This window comes from Taudactylus pleione, unplaced genomic scaffold (assembly GCF_031769625.1).
Source record: "Taudactylus pleione unplaced genomic scaffold, aTauple2 ptg000053l, whole genome shotgun sequence".
Taxonomy (NCBI): domain Eukaryota; kingdom Metazoa; phylum Chordata; class Amphibia; order Anura; family Myobatrachidae; genus Taudactylus; species Taudactylus pleione.
The window spans coordinates 10,517,672-10,536,700 of record NW_028284455.1 but is presented as its reverse complement, the minus strand read 5'-3'; the positions used below and the strand labels follow the sequence as shown (position 1 = coordinate 10,536,700).

The 19,029-nt window shown below is 43.7% G+C and overlaps 1 protein-coding gene across 1 annotated transcript in view; it reads right to left on the bottom strand.

Moving 5' to 3' along the window:
* PLCL2 (phospholipase C like 2) overlaps nucleotides 1-19,029 on the bottom strand; it is a 252,714-nt gene that overhangs the window by 82,042 nt on the left and 151,643 nt on the right. Inside the window, exon 3 of the mRNA XM_088463343.1 lies at nucleotides 8,770-11,250. Coding sequence (XP_088319469.1) covers nucleotides 8,770-11,250 — 2,481 coding nt within the window. The remainder of the gene's footprint in view (nucleotides 1-8,769; nucleotides 11,251-19,029) is intronic.

Genomic DNA, 19,029 nt, shown 5'->3' with positions numbered 1-19,029 from the left:
TTGGTGGCAGGTAGGACCAGATATAAAATATTAATTATTGTGAACCACGTCTTATTATTGTTAAACATGTTCTGTGTACAAATAGACACACACTCGATTCTCTAGGTAAGTTCTAATCAATATGGACAGTCTGGACTAAAATTATGAACTAAACTGCACGGCAATAAATGGGGATATCCTGCCCCTCCACCCGCTCATGGCCTTTAACTGCATTATAGGGGCACATGGCAGACACAATTAGCTCTTTTTGAGATAAATAACCTTGAGTAAATGCAGACTGTGATTTGGTAATCAAGAAGTATTTTTGTATGTTCTCCCCATTTTGCTTGTTATTATACCCCCATTCTATCACCTTCCCCTTATTACTCCCTATCCTACCCCTAAAACTACTTTATTTTTTTACCTGATAAACTAATAATATTAATATATAGAATTTTATATATACCTGTAATATATATGTAAAAAAAATGGTTAAAGAATGTATTAAACATTGTTATACAAAGGCATCTAATTTGCAATTAGAATAATTAAAATGTGGATTCCTGTAGTAAGAGAGGACACAGGGTCTGATTCAGAGTCGTTCGCAAAAAGCGAGCGCTCGCTCTGAATCAGGGCGGCCGCTTTTTTTTTTCTTAAAACCGGCCTCCTGGCCGCTTGCATAGCTGTGGGTGACCACCCACAGCTTTTGCGAGCGGCCAGGTGATGGTAGCGATCATCGCAACCATCGGGCTTGCGACGAGACCCTTGTGGTAGGGTCTCGTTCCCGCAAGCTCCAGTGAGCTTCTGGCTCTAATAGAGCCGGAAGCTCACCGCTGACATCACTCGTGATGTCAGTGGGGCCGCCCCCAAATAGCAGGCGTTCCTTCGGGAACGCCTCCGTTTGGCCAGCCACCCCCCCCCGACCCGCCTACCAAAACATGGCGAGCTGTCGATCAACATCGACGGCCACCCCTTTTGGATGCGTGTGCCGGAGCGAGTGATTTCTCGCTCGCTCCAGGGCTCACGTGCGCACTGCCCGGCCATCGACACGCTTGCGAGCGCAAAGCACTTGCGAGCGGGTCTGAATCAGGCCCACAGTCTTTGCGGTGACTACAAAGAGATCCTTAGCTGGAAGCATTTCAGAAAATCGGCTAAACACTGTAGCTGTAATTGGCTATGATACATAAATCGAAGTAGACACTGCTCCTTACTTTTAATGTGTCCCTTTTGAATACCTTTTTAAGATCTATAAACACTACTAAAATATGTATGGCCAAAAGTACTGTTCTAGAAAGTTAGATAACAATTTCCACCTAAAGTGTGTTTGCTATTCATAATCTGATTTATTATGCCAATCTAAAGTGACATATTAGGCTGTACCGAAAATGTGTTTTAAGAGAAACCTCTGTAATAAATCAATATTTTCTGTACATCAACTTTTGTTCATTTTAACGGTAAAATCAACACTTCGAAAAACGTATGTGAGCAGAGGGGCCCTTCTATTTTCCATATAGATGAGAATTGATTTCAACGTCCTTCACATGCACAGTAATGACAGCAATAGGAATGACCAGAACATACCACATTGTGGTGTCCAGCAACCAAGACAAGAACAATCCATTCTCAGTAGAGTGTTACTGTGGCAACTTCCTGCCCAGTGCAAGTCCATTTACTAAGACTGGTGTACTTCTTTAAACATGCACAGGTGAGTTGATCTATTTTGAAGGGTCAATAATTATCTCCACAGACAAAAATCCTGAAAACACGACCTGTTGGGGGTACTTGAGGACAGGGGTTGAGAACCACTGATTCAGACCATAAATTGGGATCCATGGTTTATGTCACTGCTGACCAAATTAGTTAATTTCCATTATCAGTCTCCACTGTCTATTCATTTTAGGCCTAAAATGTACAGGTTTACTTAATGCAATATATCTCATTGTGACATGGACTATCACAATGCTGGAAATGGCTAACCAATATTAAAGATAAGCAGTGTGTGCGGTGTGTGTGTGGGGGGGGGGGAGGGGAGGGGGACTAGTTGCTAGTGACTTAACCTTAGCCTGGATGAGAGAGCCTGGCAGAACTGGGGTCCCCTTTAAGTTTAAGGTGGTTGTCATAGAAGAGGACAATGTTATTTCTGTGGACTTGCGACTTCCCCTCTACCAAACCACTGCTCAGAGACATACCTACAGGCATGCAGCTGTTCTCACACTCAGGGGAGATGTATCAAATCTTTCAGAGAGAGAAAGTGGAAAAGTTAAGGGGCCTATCCATTACACGACTTTGTGAACAATCCGACCAAAACCAGGAGGTTTTGGACGTATTGTTGACAAAATCGGGTAGTGGATAGCCGGCAAGGACCAGCGATACGCGTGCACGCTGGGTCCTTGCTGTCCCTGGCTATCTACTGAAAATGCCCGTCAACCTGACGATGCTCGTCAGGTTTGGCATGTTCAGAGATAGGAGGTCGAAAGCTAGACGTTCAGTCTTTCGGGTCGTCTAGTGGATAGGTCCCTTTACCCATAGCAACCAATAATCTTTTAGCGATCATTTATCTAAAACAGTCTATAAAACTTTTTCCACTTTATCTCTCAAAGTTTACATACATCTCTGTATCTGTATATATCTACAAATAATGAACTCAAGTAAATCGGTGTCATGCATGTTTTCCTAACATCATAATTATATGTATATCTTGTCTGTGCATATTTCTGTATGTTTGCCCTTCACTGCGTATTACAAAGCATATAAAATGTTGTTTTATAGCATATATAAAGAGAGTATGACATTCCCTGCAAATTTTTAAATATAATAACTTAATATTGGATCTGATCAAAGCTAAAGATTTGAAAATCCCTTCTCCCTTGGTCAAAATGCAAAAGTCTTAAATGAAAGCAAGTTTAATGATATATACACTGACAACCTTAGAAAGGGGCTTAAAGTTTAATCAGTTTTCTGCCTTGTAGTGATCTCCTCCTCATATCCTCAGTTCCATATATACAAAGCTATTGATGGTGACAGAGCATAAGCAGCAATTTTGGCTAAAACTATAAGAAGTAAAAATATCTTAATTCAGTAGGAATGCATTTGTTGTATGGTTATCACGGTCTTGTAAAGAGCTTTGAATTCTAGTGGAGAAAAAAAAGGTAGTCAAATTCACAAGCAAAAACCATACTTACCTACTATCCTGGAAGCCTGGAAGTATCGGGAGGATCCTGAATTTTCGGGGAGTCCCCGGCACCCCCGGAAAAGTATCCACATCTCCTGCATCCAGTCCTCTTCCTAATGAAGTGGGCAGGATGGGGAGATGATCGCTGGGAATCACGGCATAACTGTGGTGAACCGTGGCTCCAAATGGAGGGGACGGGGCTAAATTACATTTAGCCCCGCCTCCTCTTCTCGCGATTCGCAGCAGTTTGCCGTGACGGCGGCAGGCCTAATGACATAGGAATCCGTCCCCGGTCCCGCCTTCCAAAATGGCCACAAGTAAGGATGGCAATAACTTACTATAACAATAAAAAAACTGTATAGATTTCAGGATAGAAAGTGCCAGTAAAAGTGGAATTCATTCTAAAGTTAAGGCAGGTATCAGCTACCCGATTAAACAGAGCGATTGAACGATAACAACATCGTTACCATTTGTTTGTTAATCGGTACAAATCGAGCAGTTTAATGTCGAAAACGACCAGCGATGCGCGCTCCCACTGGTTGTTTTTGACATCTATCATCGCACGAACATGCTGGACAATCTGCCGATAACGACAGATTGTCCATGTTCGGGGATGAGGGAGGGTGCCTACACGGAATGACTGACCGTTCAGTGTAGGCACAGCACAGACTGTGAAACGACTGCACAATTACAATGTCGTAATCATTCAATCGTTTCACAGTCTGCTAGTGGATACGCACCTTTAGCCACAAATGCAGGGGTACTGAAAATGGTGGTTGGCTTTAGTATAAAGTACCTGGGCCAGCCTCTCGGCCCAGTAATGGTGGACTATAAAAAGGAAGTGAAGGCTGATTGCACCTTCCTCATCTACCCCTCCAAAATGCTAAACATGCTGAGAACAGTGGCGTAACTAAGGGGGGTCTAGCAGGGCGTGTGCCCTGGGTGCCGTAGGACCGGCGGCGCGCGCCCCCACCCCACGGCCACGGTACCGACCCGCCCTAGTTAGGCAGTGTAGCGCCGACCGCAGTGTGTGCGGTCAGCGCTACACATTTACAAAGGACCGGAGCTAGGCTTCCCTGCGCCCAGCGCCGGTCCTTTGCTGCACAGCCGAGACCTTCCCTCCCCCTGAGCGCTTACCCAATAGCGCCAGGAGGAGAGTGGGAGGCGGGCGGTCTCAGGCTGTGCAGTAACACACACATCGCTGCCAATGCGGCAGCGATGTGTGTGTTAACCAGCAGCCAATGAGAATCAGACAGACTCTCATTGACTGCTGAGCTCCCACTGCAAGAGCCGGCTCCCTTCCGGCTCCTGCAGTGGGTAATGGGACAGACGTCATGACATCATGAAGTCTCTCCCATAATGCAGAGCGCCCCAGCCAGGGAGGACTGACGTGCGGCGCCGGGAGCAGTGGCTGGAGCCGGAGCGTGGATTCAGGTAAGTGTATTTTTTTTTTACTTGTGTTGTGTGTCTGCACATCGGGGGGGCATCATTACAGGGGGGGGCACTACTGGGGGCACCATTACTGGGGGGGGCCACTACTGGGGGAACCATTACTGTGGGAAACCATTGCTGGGGGGGACCACTACTGGGGGTGGGGCACTACTGGGGACTACAACTGGGGGGGGAACTACTATTGGGGGCACTGCATCGGGAGGGGGGGAGCTTCTACTGTGGGCACTATATAAGGGGCTTACTAATAGGGGACCACTACTGGGAGCACTAAATAGGGAGGAAAACTACAGGGGGTACTGTATAAGGGCACTGGATAAGGGGGATCACTATTGAGGGCCTGCATAAAGGGGACCACTACTGGGGGAACTGCATGGGGGGGGGACTACTGCTGGGGGCACTATATAAGGGGCTTATTACTAGGGGCACTGCATTGGGGGGACCACTAGGGTCACTAAATAGGGAGGAAAACTACAGGGGGCACTGTATAAGGGGCACTGGATAGGGGGGATCACTGCTGGGGGCCTGCATAAGGGGGGGAGACTACTGCTAGGGGCACTATATAAAGAAGCACTGCTTAAGGGGGACCACTACTGGGGGCACTTCATAGGGGGGGCACTGCATAAGGGAGACCACTACTGGGGTACTGAATAAGGGGAACTAATTGGGGGCTGCATAAGAGGGACCACTACTGGGGGTACTGTATAAGGGGCACTACTATGGGCCTGCATAAGAGGGACCACAACTGGGGACATTGCATACTGGGGGTACTGTATAAGGGACACTACTGGGATTAAGGTGCATATGGAAAAGAATGTTCAGAGTGATGATAAAGGGGTGTGTCATGTTGACATGCCCCATTTTTAAGCAACCATGCCCAGTTTTTGCCACGCGCGCCGGAGGCACGCGCACATAAGGGGGTGGGGCTCCATTTTTACATTTGCCCTGGGCTCCAAATACCCTAGTTACATCACTGGCTGAGAATGATCAGATCAAAACAGATACACGCTGTTAAAGTGACTACCTTTGCTGTTATAGGGACTATCTGTCACTAGTTTGTCTGTTTTTTTCTAACGTATAACGTAATGATGATCTCTGTTGCTTTCCTGGGGCAAGAGAAAATGACAGTTGTGCTACCTAGCTCTGCCTCCCTTATCTGTATAACTGTAAATCGGTACTTTGCTGTTAATGACTGCTCTCATGTAGTTCCTTTTTGCACTGTGGTTGTTGTTAGAAAGAAGGGACGGTCAAAATTGGAGATTTGCCCTGGAGGCGAAGGCATTTCTCCAGCATAAGGACATTTTGAACAGTGTCAGTATGTGTCCGAAACTACATGTTGCCAAGTTATACTTTGCGACAAACATTTTTGTGGACCCAGAATTAGACAAAAAATAGCAATAAAAGGTATTATTTTAAACAGCAAAATACAAAGAAAAATTTGGCTATTAACCACCGTCAGTCTGGGTATGTATGTAGCCAACTACCATAGGAACAAACAGGCTGCAATGTGAACCGTCCATGCAGCCAAATGCAGACACCTGGATTTGCCCAGTCTGCACAAAAGCAGCCCATGTCTTATCAGGTTCTTCTAGATACAGGCAGGGCCGGACCCGGAGAGAGCAGAGAGAGGGCGGTGCGGGTGGCAGCGGTGCTACAGCGGCAGGCAGGTAGAATTGATACATGCCGGCGACATGTCAATTATGGGGCCGGCAGCGAGCCAGGAAGAGCTCGAGGTCCGGCTGCCAATCAGGAGCAGCCACAGCCGCCGCTCCCTATTGGCTGCTGGTCCGCAAGCTGTGACTGGCTCGCGGCCAATGCCATATCTGAAGTGCCGCCACTGGTACAGCACTACTGCCAGAGCCACCTGCGACCCCCCCTCTGTCTCTGCTCTCTCCATGTTTGAAAAATTTGTCTGTGCTGATTCAGGCTGGTTGGCTGCGCCAGCTGAAGAAGTTCTAAACCAGGTACAAACCACATAGTCCCTGATCTAGCCCTGTGCTTCCCTCCCCCCAGTTCACCCAGCCGTCCCTGCCCTGTCCCCCCTCTTAGTCCAGGCAGCCTTCCCAGTCCCCTTACTAGTCCACCCAGCCTTCCATGTCATGTCCCCCTCCTAGACCAGCCAGCCTTCTCTGCCCTGTGCCTCCCCCTCCTCCCTCAGTCCAGCCAGCCTTCCCTGGTTTTGTATGTGGGTTAATGTATTTTATGTGGTTCCGGCTATCTCAACGTATTTATTTTATCTGGATCCAGCTTTTCCAGTGTATTTTATGTGGATCTGGCTTTTTTCAAAGTATTTTATGCGGGTCTGTTTTTTTCGATGTATGTTATGTGGTTCTGTATATATATATTATTTTATATATTATACTAGAATCGACGTTGCTTTTCCTACAGTATATACTTAATCAAGATTATTTTGTGTACGAATTTCCAGCAGTTTTCTTTCGTATAGTTTCATATTTTATATGATAGAGGGACATGTTATAATAACAACCACAGCCCAAACTTTGAGAATTTTTAAACTGGTGTATGCACAAATTGGCGTCCCACTCCCTGGTGTAGCTCCGCCCACCTCTTCCATCCCCCCTTCCCCCACCCCACACCCCATGGGGGGGGGGGTGTCATGCCTGTTTTATCAGTACTGGGCCCCACAATTTCTGATGGCAGCCCCGGATACAGGCTTAGTTTGCCCATAAAAATATAAATATAAAGCAAAACAAATAAGGAGGGAGGCAGAGTTGCTTTTAATGTCAAATATTAATGAGTAAAAGTTAAATTGATAAGGAAAGTAGTTGTGAAAATCACTGTAAGTAAAGAGTTCTGGATGAATTGAGTGACACTGGATGAAACTTTAACATGTCCCAAAAATTTTCTCCATTGAAACAGTTGCTATTTATTTATATAGAAAATCACCAAAAGTTTGTTCTTCTATGGAAATATTGCAAAGCATATGTGATAAGTCACATTGCCTATTACATGTCAAGGTAGAATTATATTACCATCTTTTAAACAAAGCAAAACATCAAACCTGTGAATTAAAACAGGATCCTTAAATATTTATTTAAGCCACATGCTACCATTGTGAGACTCTGAATGTTGTTATATCAACAAATATGTTCAAGCCGCTAATATTACTGCTGAAGAAGCTATTAAATAAAACCAACCAAAACAATACGACAAATAATTCAAATATCAGAGACAAAATAAAGCCAGTTGGGGAGTACAATATAAAAGCGGATTTGGCTGCCAATGGTGTAAAATGTTAATTATTTTGGTTATTGGATAGAAATATCAAAAATGAGTTTGATGGTTAACTAAACAAGAGAATACATTGTGGAGTAGCTTATTTTATTAAGACATCATCATGTCCAAAATATGGTATTTAGGCAGTGATTTTGCCTAAATATCACAATTTGTTAAATAATTACCTACTTTATCTTTCCTCTGCTAACAGACCAGGTTATTTCCTGAGGGAGTTATGTGTTTTATACTGCTATAAGCTGGTCTTAAGAGCATACATCCCACTATAGATCCCTACTTGTACTACAAGGTACAATATTAAAGAGGTCAACATGTGTCACCCCTGTCTGTCTGCCCCTCCTCTTTAGATTGTAAGCTCTCACGAGCAAGGCCCTGTTCCCTCATGTGCTTTCCCTTACATCTTATACTCCTATAATGGCACCTAAAGTTGGTTGCTGCCGCCCTACTGATTATTTGAGTGTTATGATCGCGAATGCAGCAATGTTTAGACACCATGTACTTGCCCTACATTGTTTCGTACTGTAATTCATTGATTTCTTGTTTTGCTGATAGTAAAGGCGCTGCAGAACCCTTGTGGCGCAATAACAACAAAGGTTGATAATAATAATAATAATGACAGCACTATGTCCGACAACGCAAATCGATAGGAAAATGAATTGAAATTTGTTAGTACTGATAAAATATATCTTCCTAAATCTGTAAAGATCCATGTAATCTGAAACATACAGATCCATGTAATACTGTAACTTTACAGTGACCTACACATTGTTCAAGCAATGAAACACAAATTTGATCAATATTTCAATTTTTTAGCTCATTAACATCTCTTCTTCATATTTTGGTGTACAATAACGTTACCCTTTTTTATATACTTACTCTTGTCTTATCGAGACAATTTTTTACATCTCTCTTACCTGCATGTTTTCTCTCAAGTCCGTGGCTTCTCTTATATACTGTATAGCATTTTTGAAGACTTCATCAATAGACTTTATAAGTAATGTTCTCATTGATGCATAATCCCTCGATTTCTTGGCTTTCCTAACTGAGAGACCTCGTTTATGAGGCTTCCCTCCACCTCTGCGGTTTGTAATCGCTACATGGACAAATAACGACGCATGAGCCAACACATCTCCAGTTAAAGATTGTAGAGGAACATGTCTGTAGCCAGGCTGCAGACATTCAAATGGAATAGTGTACTGTCCTATAAACTCATCTCCAATATAGTCATCATCGAGCACCACAAACCGCACCATTGTCAGCTCTGGCAGATTTATCTGAAATTCAAAACTTTCATCAAAAATTGGATTGTCTCCATTCTGATGCACTGTTTTTGTCCTCTGTTCAGCACAGTCAGCAGGTATTCCATGGATCTCAACATAGACATAAGGATCCACAACATCTCCCTTGGCTCCAGACCCTTTTGGCTTTGGAAAATTCTGCCCACTGATGATTTTAATGTGGAGGAGTTGGGGAGAAACTCCAGGAACAGAATCTTTTGTATTTGCACTAAAAAAAGAGATCTCCTCCCGCATAATGGCAGGTCGCAGAACATATCCACAGTTTCCATTCTGACGGAACCAGCCAATGTTAAGATCCATCATTAGACCGGGAGTTTGAAAATTCATTGCGACTATTTGGCATCCACATTTCCAAAAATCTTGAGGATTCATGTTGCTTGAGTCTATTCTCATTGGGCTTGGGAAAATCCGAGATAGGAACCTCTTGTTGTAGTTGACAAAATCTCCAGGATTTTCATTTGCATATTTACCAGCTGCTACTTCATTGAAGGAGCAAACTTCCCAATATTTTTGATTCTGGAAAGATGACTGGAAATCGGTGAACTGAATGGATTTACAAATACTCACAAGGTCTGAAAGCTCTTTGCAAAGCTGAATTCGCTTCACAGGGACACTGTTTTGTTGCTCTTCCCCTTTGTCTATCCTTTGAGACATTTCAACACCTTCATCTTCATCTGTAACATCACCTTCAAATCCTGAGCAGTTGGGGGCAAGTTTTTTGGCCTTTATTATTATTTTGCCTTTTAAAGACTCAGGCGATGGAAGATATGATTCCTCTGTGTTTGGAGAAATGGTGTAAAGTTTGTCTCCTAAAATTTTCTTCATATGTTGAACCATGCCCTTCTGCTGCTTGACAGAACAATGGTTTTCTAAACAGAGAATTAATGGGAACTCCGATGCATGGAAGACATATTTGTTAATAATGTCTATCACACTACGAAATACAATTTGCGATGTCATTGTATGGCCAGTATAAATGACAGGCTCATTGTCTGGACCGTCCCAAACATCCAATTCAACACTACGGCATCCCATTTTGAGAGCACGAATATAGCCTGTAATATCTGATGGACCCCTAAATTGATCTTCTATTAAGTAAGTATTATGGGACGCATTTATATAGTAGTGGGACAAAGGCTGCGTCATATCCTGGGAAATCTTTTTGTGTTCTGGATCAAAAATACTACAATCTGGAGACATAAGATAATTTGTAAAGCCGTCCAAAGAAAGGCATCCATTCTCCCGGCCTTTAGATGGTTCATATTTCTTAATAATATCAAGGCTAATCTGCTCTGTCAACTGTGCCACACCTTGCTCCGCTTCCAAAAACATCATGAGGTCCTTGGTATCCAAGTACTCTTTATTGCTCGAAAACTGAACCAACAAAAAGTAAATCTCTGGCCTAGTGCACAGTTCGTGGAAAACTTCAATAAACTCATCTTGCGTCACTTCGGTGTTAATTTTTTCCTTAGATTTCTGTAATTCTTTAAATTTTAACTCAATTTTGCTGTTCTTAAGACCTGGATTTATATTTCTTATAAACTGCACTGCTTTACAAAGAGATATCTGTCCCACGTTCTCCTCATCTACTTCCCTGAACATTTGTGAAAGCCATGACATCCGCATGTTATCCTGGAAACTTTCAAGCATGTCGAGTGTATGCTTCCCGTATGAAATTAAATATCGTAAACCCGTTACCCAAATATTGGCAATGTCGGCAGAGTTTGCAACAAGATCTAAAGACTCATAATTATCTCCATATATTATGGAGAAAGCACAGTCTTCTGAAATCTGGTCATAAATTCCATTGGTACGAAAAATATCCGTATTTTTTCCAGTTCGCACTTCTTTTACAGACTTAATGTCAATCTTTGCTTTTTCAGAATCCTTCTTTGAAGGCTCCCACCGTAAAGACTGCATATCTGCGTCTAAAAGGAAATATCGGTGGTAGATTCTGGAGTTGGATCTGACTTTTTTCAATTCGGACCCTTCCACCATTGCATTGATGCAATCACTTGCGCTACTGATCTTCTTCTCAGCTGGCATGCTGCTAAACGATACAGTCTTCTTGCGTTCTCGCTTTTGCTTGGTGCCATCCTATAAATGAAAGATACAAAATAATGTTACTAGAATATCATCTACAAAAGATATACTGTATATACATTTAAGTCTATTTCTGCAACTAAGTGAATTAGACACATTGGGGGTCAATCCTATTAGGTGCGATGATCGCGCGTGTGCGAGTCATTGCGGCAGTGGCCGGACTTTACGCAGCCCAGAATCGCCTAAAATTCTCCGCAGCTCCATAGGGCTCTGAGCAAATTTATGCAAATCCAGGTTCAGGTAACGAAGGGTGCGAGATGCGGTGCCGCTGTTTAAACGCCGTTGCAACGGCACATCGCACCCTTTGCACTTAATTGGATTGACCCCATTGTACAGTACCTTTTGGGTATGAGAAAAATAATGCGGCAAAGAAGAAAAGTACCCCATTCACTTCAGTAAGGCACCACGGGTATGTCTGAGTGGTATGAATAGTCCTTATCTAGCTGGCAAAGCAATACCAATCATTCCTAATATAAAATAAATACAGTATGTTCATTCCAATGTGGTACTATATGTGTTGTTTTCTGCAAGAAAAAAACAATAAATTGACCCTGAAGTTTGCTGTGAAAGGACAGAGGGCCTGATTCAGAGCCGGACGCTATTTGCGGACGCTCGTTCTAAAAAAGGGGCTGGATATTTAAATTGAGCACTCGCTCTTTGCGGTGTGTTGACGCCTCTATGTCTGAGCGAGCGTCCGAAAAATGCGCTTGCTATTTTGTAAAGACGCCCCTTTGCCGTTCGCATCGCACATCATCTCCGGTATTTATTAGATTAATCGGGAACATCAAAAGGCATCTGAACTGCTCGCAGTGCTTGTGGTAGGATTTCTGCCCGCTATCACTGCGAGCCGTTCTCAAGCACCTTCCCCTGTTACCACCCACAAACGGTACATTCTGTCAATCAAATTAGCAGCCCCTCGCTGTTTTACGAGCGCACGATTTCCGACCGCAATGGCTGGTTTGCGCATGCGCATTACGACCCATACGCATGCGCAGTTGTGTGAACAGCGCTCAGAGCGAACGAGCGGCCGCTTACGAGCGGCTCTGAATCAGGCCCAAAGATTGTTACCTGACATATCACCATGGTAAAAAGAAGGGTAAAGACATTTTAAGAGATAATGGGGTAAATCATGTAATAGGCTGCGGACTGCAGGCATCGAGTTCTGTGTGAGACTGCCCGATGTTTTAAAGTAGCAGTCATTTAAAAGGCAAAACCAGGTTGATTATGTCTTTTAAATGACTGCTACTTTAAAACACCGGGCAGTCTCACACAGAACTCGATGATGCCTGCAGTTTGCAGCCTATTACATCCACCCCAAAGTCATTATTGTTTGCTTAAATGTAGTATAGGGGGGAAAAAATACACAAAAAGAAAACCTTTATAGTAATGACAGTCTGCAATGTGCAGGCCAATAAAGCGTGTAAGTCATTCCTAATGTCTGAGAGAAATGGAAGGTGGGCTCTTTGCTCATTACATTTGCTTATGTCACAGCTTATTCATTGGAGTGATGTTTATACTGCATTCAGGAAGTAGTCCTGTGCAGTCTTCAAAGATGGAAGCACTAAAGCTTCTGGGGATTGGTAATTTTGGTTGACAGTTATGCTGTTAACAGCATAATGTTGACTGCAGAATGCTGATGTTATTTAAAAATGTTACGGTGTCGGCATTATAACTGTAAACATGAACTGTAAACATGATGGTAAGGCATAATGTTTACAGTTATGCAGGCACAGTAAAAATGCTTTAAATAACATTACTACCGCACCTGAGGTCGACATTATGGTGTCAGCATTTGGACTGGCTACAGCATAACTGTTGATCAATTAGCTAGATCCAATTGAAATGGCTTCCAACATTTAGGGGCCAATTCAATTACCCACGAGTCCCCTCGCAGTACGAGTAAGTGCGAGTATATGTCGCACTTACCATACCTGCTGACTAGCAGATTTTTCTTTGAAGCCCCACAGGACTGCGTACGACAATCCACAAGATCGGGCCACGAGTGGGCGAGCCCCTCTGTGGCCAATTCAGCTGACCCCTTAAATAGAGTCTCTGCATTTTAATGAAACTCTAAAAATGTATAATATTTCCAGTGGTTGGTACAGATACGGAATATAACTTTGCACTGGTCATGATTTTTTTTTTTTTTTTAACTAGATAAAATAATAAAAACAGGAGAAAAAGCCTCGAAAGTTTTCTTTAACAAGTTGTAATAAAGTACAGTGGAAATAAAAAGTCTACAGTTTTTTTCACAATGTTAAAGTATAAATTCAATTAAATATGTTCTGGCTGGGGTGGCTTATATAATTCTGGCCAGAGACATGAAGGAGACCATAACAAAGGTAATCGACTCTGTCACACTGAAGTATGACATGTTATATTTTAGGATACTTTGAAAAAGTACTTGGTGGCAGCAGCTGTTGGCCAAGGCTGGAGCCAGGAGATTTAGCATTAACACACTGTACTATGACCAGGCTTCAGGAGTTACTTTACTGCCAAGAAAAACATAAGAAGAGGACAAGGACAGCAGACCCCACACACAACACTAGCCTACTTGGTTTTCACCCAACTCATAGAAGCATACATACAGCACTACATATTTTGGGGGTTACTGTTACTAGTCCGTTAACTTTGCCAATCCTTATGGCAAAACGTATGGACAACACGATCAGATGTGTCCACATACACCTATCCTAAAATCAAGCCAAACAGCCCCATGGCTATTTGGTGCATTGCTGGCATTGTGACTAAGCCACGCCATGCAACACATTTTTCATAAAATATGCATCTTAATTGCATCACTAATGTGACAAAAGTACAATGCATGGGTACTATGGATGGCACTGCAAGTGACCCGACCCATGAGAGTCATTCCTCTATGACTAAAATACTAATCCTAAGACTCTACAGGCAGCTTTGTATGAGATTACAATACAAATAAGACACTAAACTCGTGAAATACTACCAGGAATCGCTGCTACCTGTGGTGCCATACATCTCATTCCATATGGCGTAAGAATAGGTGTATGAGGACACATGTAAGACAGATAAAGTATTGTTTTCTCCTATAATAATACAACCATCTTATACAATAAATTCATCCATAATAACCCAGTGCTTTACTTTAATTCTATCCAATCCATTTTATATCAGGTTTGCTACACCTATCCCTGTTGTTCCATAACAGACTTTTGCTGAAGGACAGTCATACACACCACTCCAAAAGCTCATCCTGCAGTATCCCGCACAGGATGTACAGAACCTGTGGCATCAACGATAGTAATGTCAGTACCAAGGGCCATACACGGTGCGATGGCATCGCGCGAGGCGACGGGATCAGACGTCCGACATTTCAATCTGCCCCCGCACACGGTGGCCGCCCGATATGCCGGCTCTCCCTTCCTCTTCCCGCATAGCGTTGCATGGGATCGCACACCGCATCCCCTGCTCGACTGATCCTGCAGTAAGATCAAGGGGTGCGATGTACGACCCCACGGGAGCAAGCTTTGTCCAATAACATGACCATACACGGTGAGATATAGCAGCCGAATCTTACCAATCCATCGGATCGGCTGCTTTATCGCACCGTGTATGGCCCGCATAAGTGTGCAGTTTTATTAGGTGCAGTATCCAGCCCTAGTTTATTTATCAGATTAAAGCTCACGGCACGGACTGTACTGACTACACTACTCTGACCACTGTTACTGATGTCACCACTGCTTTCCCATGGGGAACAAAGGTTGCTAGGAATAACATTGTTTCACCAAGAAACTAAGAAAAAATAATGTCATAACTGTAAATGATGTTATCCTCTTGCAATCAGCTAAAAAATACATATGGAAGTGATTAAATGACACCACCCTGATTATCAAAGTATTTTAAGCAACTGACAAACCTTCCGAAAACATACTTAAACCTTAAACATTTGTTTTGAATATAATCAGACAAAGCAAAACACACGGTGACGTCACTGTTTGTCGGCAAGACTAGGAAAATCAGATAAATGGACATTGTGCGTTTAAAGGGAATACAAACGCCATTCAGTCATATAACAAACTGCACTCTAGTAGAAAATGTGTGCAGGTTATCTTCAGCTACACTTGAAGAATTCAAATTGAACCACTATCTGGAAATAGCAGAGCCTGGTTCACAAGGAGGACACCAGATACCCTGGGCCTAGGAGCCGCCCTGTGTAACAGTGATAACGGCCATATAGTCAGGCTAGGGGAGGAGTTACCAGCACTCAAACACATATGGATTTCTTTGTATTTTTTATCATTCTGATTGTAGGTTTAGTCCTATTTTATTGACAATTACCAATGCACCCCAAACACAATGGGGAAGGACACAAAAACATTTGCAAAAAATAAAGCTGCACAGTAAACTGTATTTAGATACATGGACTAGATACAGTTTTCTACATATGGCATATTTTCTGTAAGTTGAAAGATGGCTGTTATGCATTTCTGGGAACTTTGAGACTTGACCTTGAGACTCTTGGTTTAAAGGTTCACCTCCCTTCCTCTGGATTTATGTCCAAAATCTTAGGATCGATAGTCTCTTATTGCAGGAGCCATATTCTGTAACTAGCTTCTATTTTTAGTTTATTTAGCAACTAGTAGTTTGTGATATAAGGGAACCCTGATGAAATCCAGATCCGATAAGTGCGGACGGTATACGTTTAAGATGCCGGCGGTCCCTATGCTGACCGCCGGCATCTAGACTACAGAATCCCGGCGTGGGTTAACTAACCTACGCCGGGAGACCGGCGCCCGGCACCCCGATTGAAGGGATGCCTGGGCGCCGAGCGCGGACAGCCTGAGGGGGGGGGGTTAGGTTTAGGGTTCCCGAGGGGGACTTAGGGTTAGGCACCCCCGGGAGGTTAGGGTTATTCTAGGGGGAGGGAGGGTTAGGCACCCCCGGGGGAAGGTTAGGGTTAGGCACCCTCCCGGGGGACTTAGGTTTAGGCAGTGGGGAAAGGGGGGGTTAGGTTTAGGCACAGGGGGGGGAGGTTAGGGTTAGTCACCCTAAAGGAGGGTTAGGGGGTACAGTTAGGTTAGTTCATACTTACCATTCAGACTATTGGGATTTCCTTCCACGACGGGCTGGCGCTGCCGGGATTTGAACCGGTGGTATTTCATACCGAATCCGTGCGGACGTGCTGCCCCAATCAGCCATGTGCTTGCACCATTACACACGTGAGAGATGTTGCATGGGTTCATGCCTCTTGTACAGCCCAAATTGGCCCACAGAGGTACAGGGGGTATCCCTGGTGGGCCACCCTTCCTCTTGGTGGCAGGTTTAAGACCTCAAATTATAGATTGTTACTCTATTAGACAGTCAGTTACCTGGTGGAGAAGGACCACTGATCAATATGAGAGCAGAGGCGTAACTAGGATATTTGAAGCCCAGGGCAAATTTAAAAATGGAGCCCCCCGCCATTGTGCGCGTGTTGAAAAATGGGCATGGTCAAATGGGCATGTCACTTAAAAATGGGAGTGTCAACATGACACACCCCTTTCTCGTCCCCCTGTAGTGGTCCTCTTTAGAGCCTCCAGTAGTGCTCCCCCCAGTGCAGTGGCCTTGTGCCCCCAGTAGTAAGTCCCTTAACATAGTGCCCCCAATAGTAGTCCCCCCCATGCAGTGCCCGCCCTTATTCAGGCCCCCAGTAATGATCCCCCCTATCCAGTACCCCATATACAGTGCCCCCTGTAGCAGTCCTCCCTATTTAGTGCCCCCAGTAGTGGTCCCCACAGTGCAGTGCCCCCAGCAGTAAGCCCCCCCCAGTAGTGGTCCCCAGTAGAGGTCTCCCCTCCCAATGCAGTGCCTCCAATAGTAGATCCTCCCCAGTAGTAGTCCCCCCCCCAGTAGTGCCTCCAGTAGTAGTCCCCCCCGCAGTAGTGACCCCCAGTAGAGCCGACAAATACAAAAAAACAAAATAATGAAAAAAAAAACTAATGAAAAAAAAAAAAAAACTTACCTGAATCCCCGCTCCGGCTGTCGTCTGCGCGTCAGTCCTCCAGGGCTGGCGCGCTCTGCATTATGGGAGAGACGTCATGACGTCTCTCCCATTACCCACTGCAGGAACCGGAAGGCGGAGATCATAAGTGAGCTCCAGTCCGGCTCTTGCAGTGGGCGCTGCACCAGCCAATGAGAGTCTGTCTGACTCTCATTGGCTACTGATTAACACACACATCGCCACCGTGCTGGCGGCGATGTGTGTGTAAAAATGCACAGTCTGAGCCCGCCTCCCACCCTCCGCCTGGAGCTAGTGGTTAAGCGCTCAGGGGGAGGGAAGGGGCTCGGCTGTGGAGCACAGGACACGGTCCTGTGTAACTGTGCAGTGCTGACCGCACTCACTGCGGTCGGCACCACACTGGGTAACTAGGCCGGGACGGTGCCGTGGCTGGCGCATGTTTGGTTTAGTGTTAGTAAATGTGCCATTTAGCCCCTGAAACACAACATCAATGTTGATCGATTTAGGAAGATTTTTAATCGATTAAAGTCGACCTAAATTAAATTTACACCTAAGTGTACCAGTATTCCTCTAAATTTGCTAATTTCCCTGAAATGGCACTATATTTACCTACATTTCATGCCACCATAGTATTTTGTTCTGTTCTAGCACAATATAGCAGTTTTATTATGTTTATCACAGTGGGGGGTACATTTACTAAAATTCGATTTTGGTTCCATTTAAAATTGACCAAATTAGAACCAACACCCTTACATAATTAAAAATCGACCACCGTGTGTCTATTCAAAATAATTTACTAACAGTCAATTTTGGGTTCCATTCTAATTTCGATGGTGCATAGGTTTCTATTTAAAGTTCTAAATGTGTTCTATTGACAAAAAGACCCAAAATCGAGCAAAAATGTACCCAAAATGATACAAAAGCATTCCTATTGGCCAAAACATGTCACATGTACTGTGTTACCCACAAACACCTTCAACCCAGGGCTAAATTGCATATCCACATTTTTTTTAACTCATTGCTATGCCTTTAAATGCCTGATTTAAAGAGCCAGAGTGCCCCACAAGCTTCTCTTCCATGTATTTTTAACTTCATATTGAGTTTGAGTTTTCAGATAATTCTACATGGTTTAAAATCAAATAGAACTAATTCTGTTGGTTCTATTGAAATTGTCGATTTTGGGTTGATTTTCAAATTGATTTTTAGTGAATTAGTGATGGCTATGAGGACGTACCGATGGTCTATTTGAAGTTCTATTTGTGTGTGATGTCGAATTCCTGGGGATTTTGAGTTAGTTTTGCCTTTAGTAAATACCGGATTGTCAAAATCACCACAAAATAGAATGGAACTGAAAATTTGACCCTTAGCAAATTTACCCCCAAGTGTTCAGTACAGGAATTAATGTTTTCGTTAATTAAAATACAGAAAATGCAGTACATACAGTATACATGCCTATAGATTCCCAGATGTGGAAACATTTTTTTTTTCTTTTTTAACAGAAGTATTTAATTTTACTATACAGATGTGTTTTTATTTTCTCAAGTAAAGTCCACCATGTGTTGACATTGGCCGGAATGTATTGAAAAAAACAAAACAAAATAATACAATATGGTATACTGCAAGTCCCTTTATATGTTTTTGGGGCAGGTTGTATCGAGCATTGCATTATGGATGCGATATATTTCGGCACTTACCGGTGTCAATAACTCCGGTATACAATTACAAAAGAGCTGTCCTTTGTGAAGAGGGGACTTCTGAGTTTATGTACCGGGAGTCCTTCTCTGTATGCACACGCC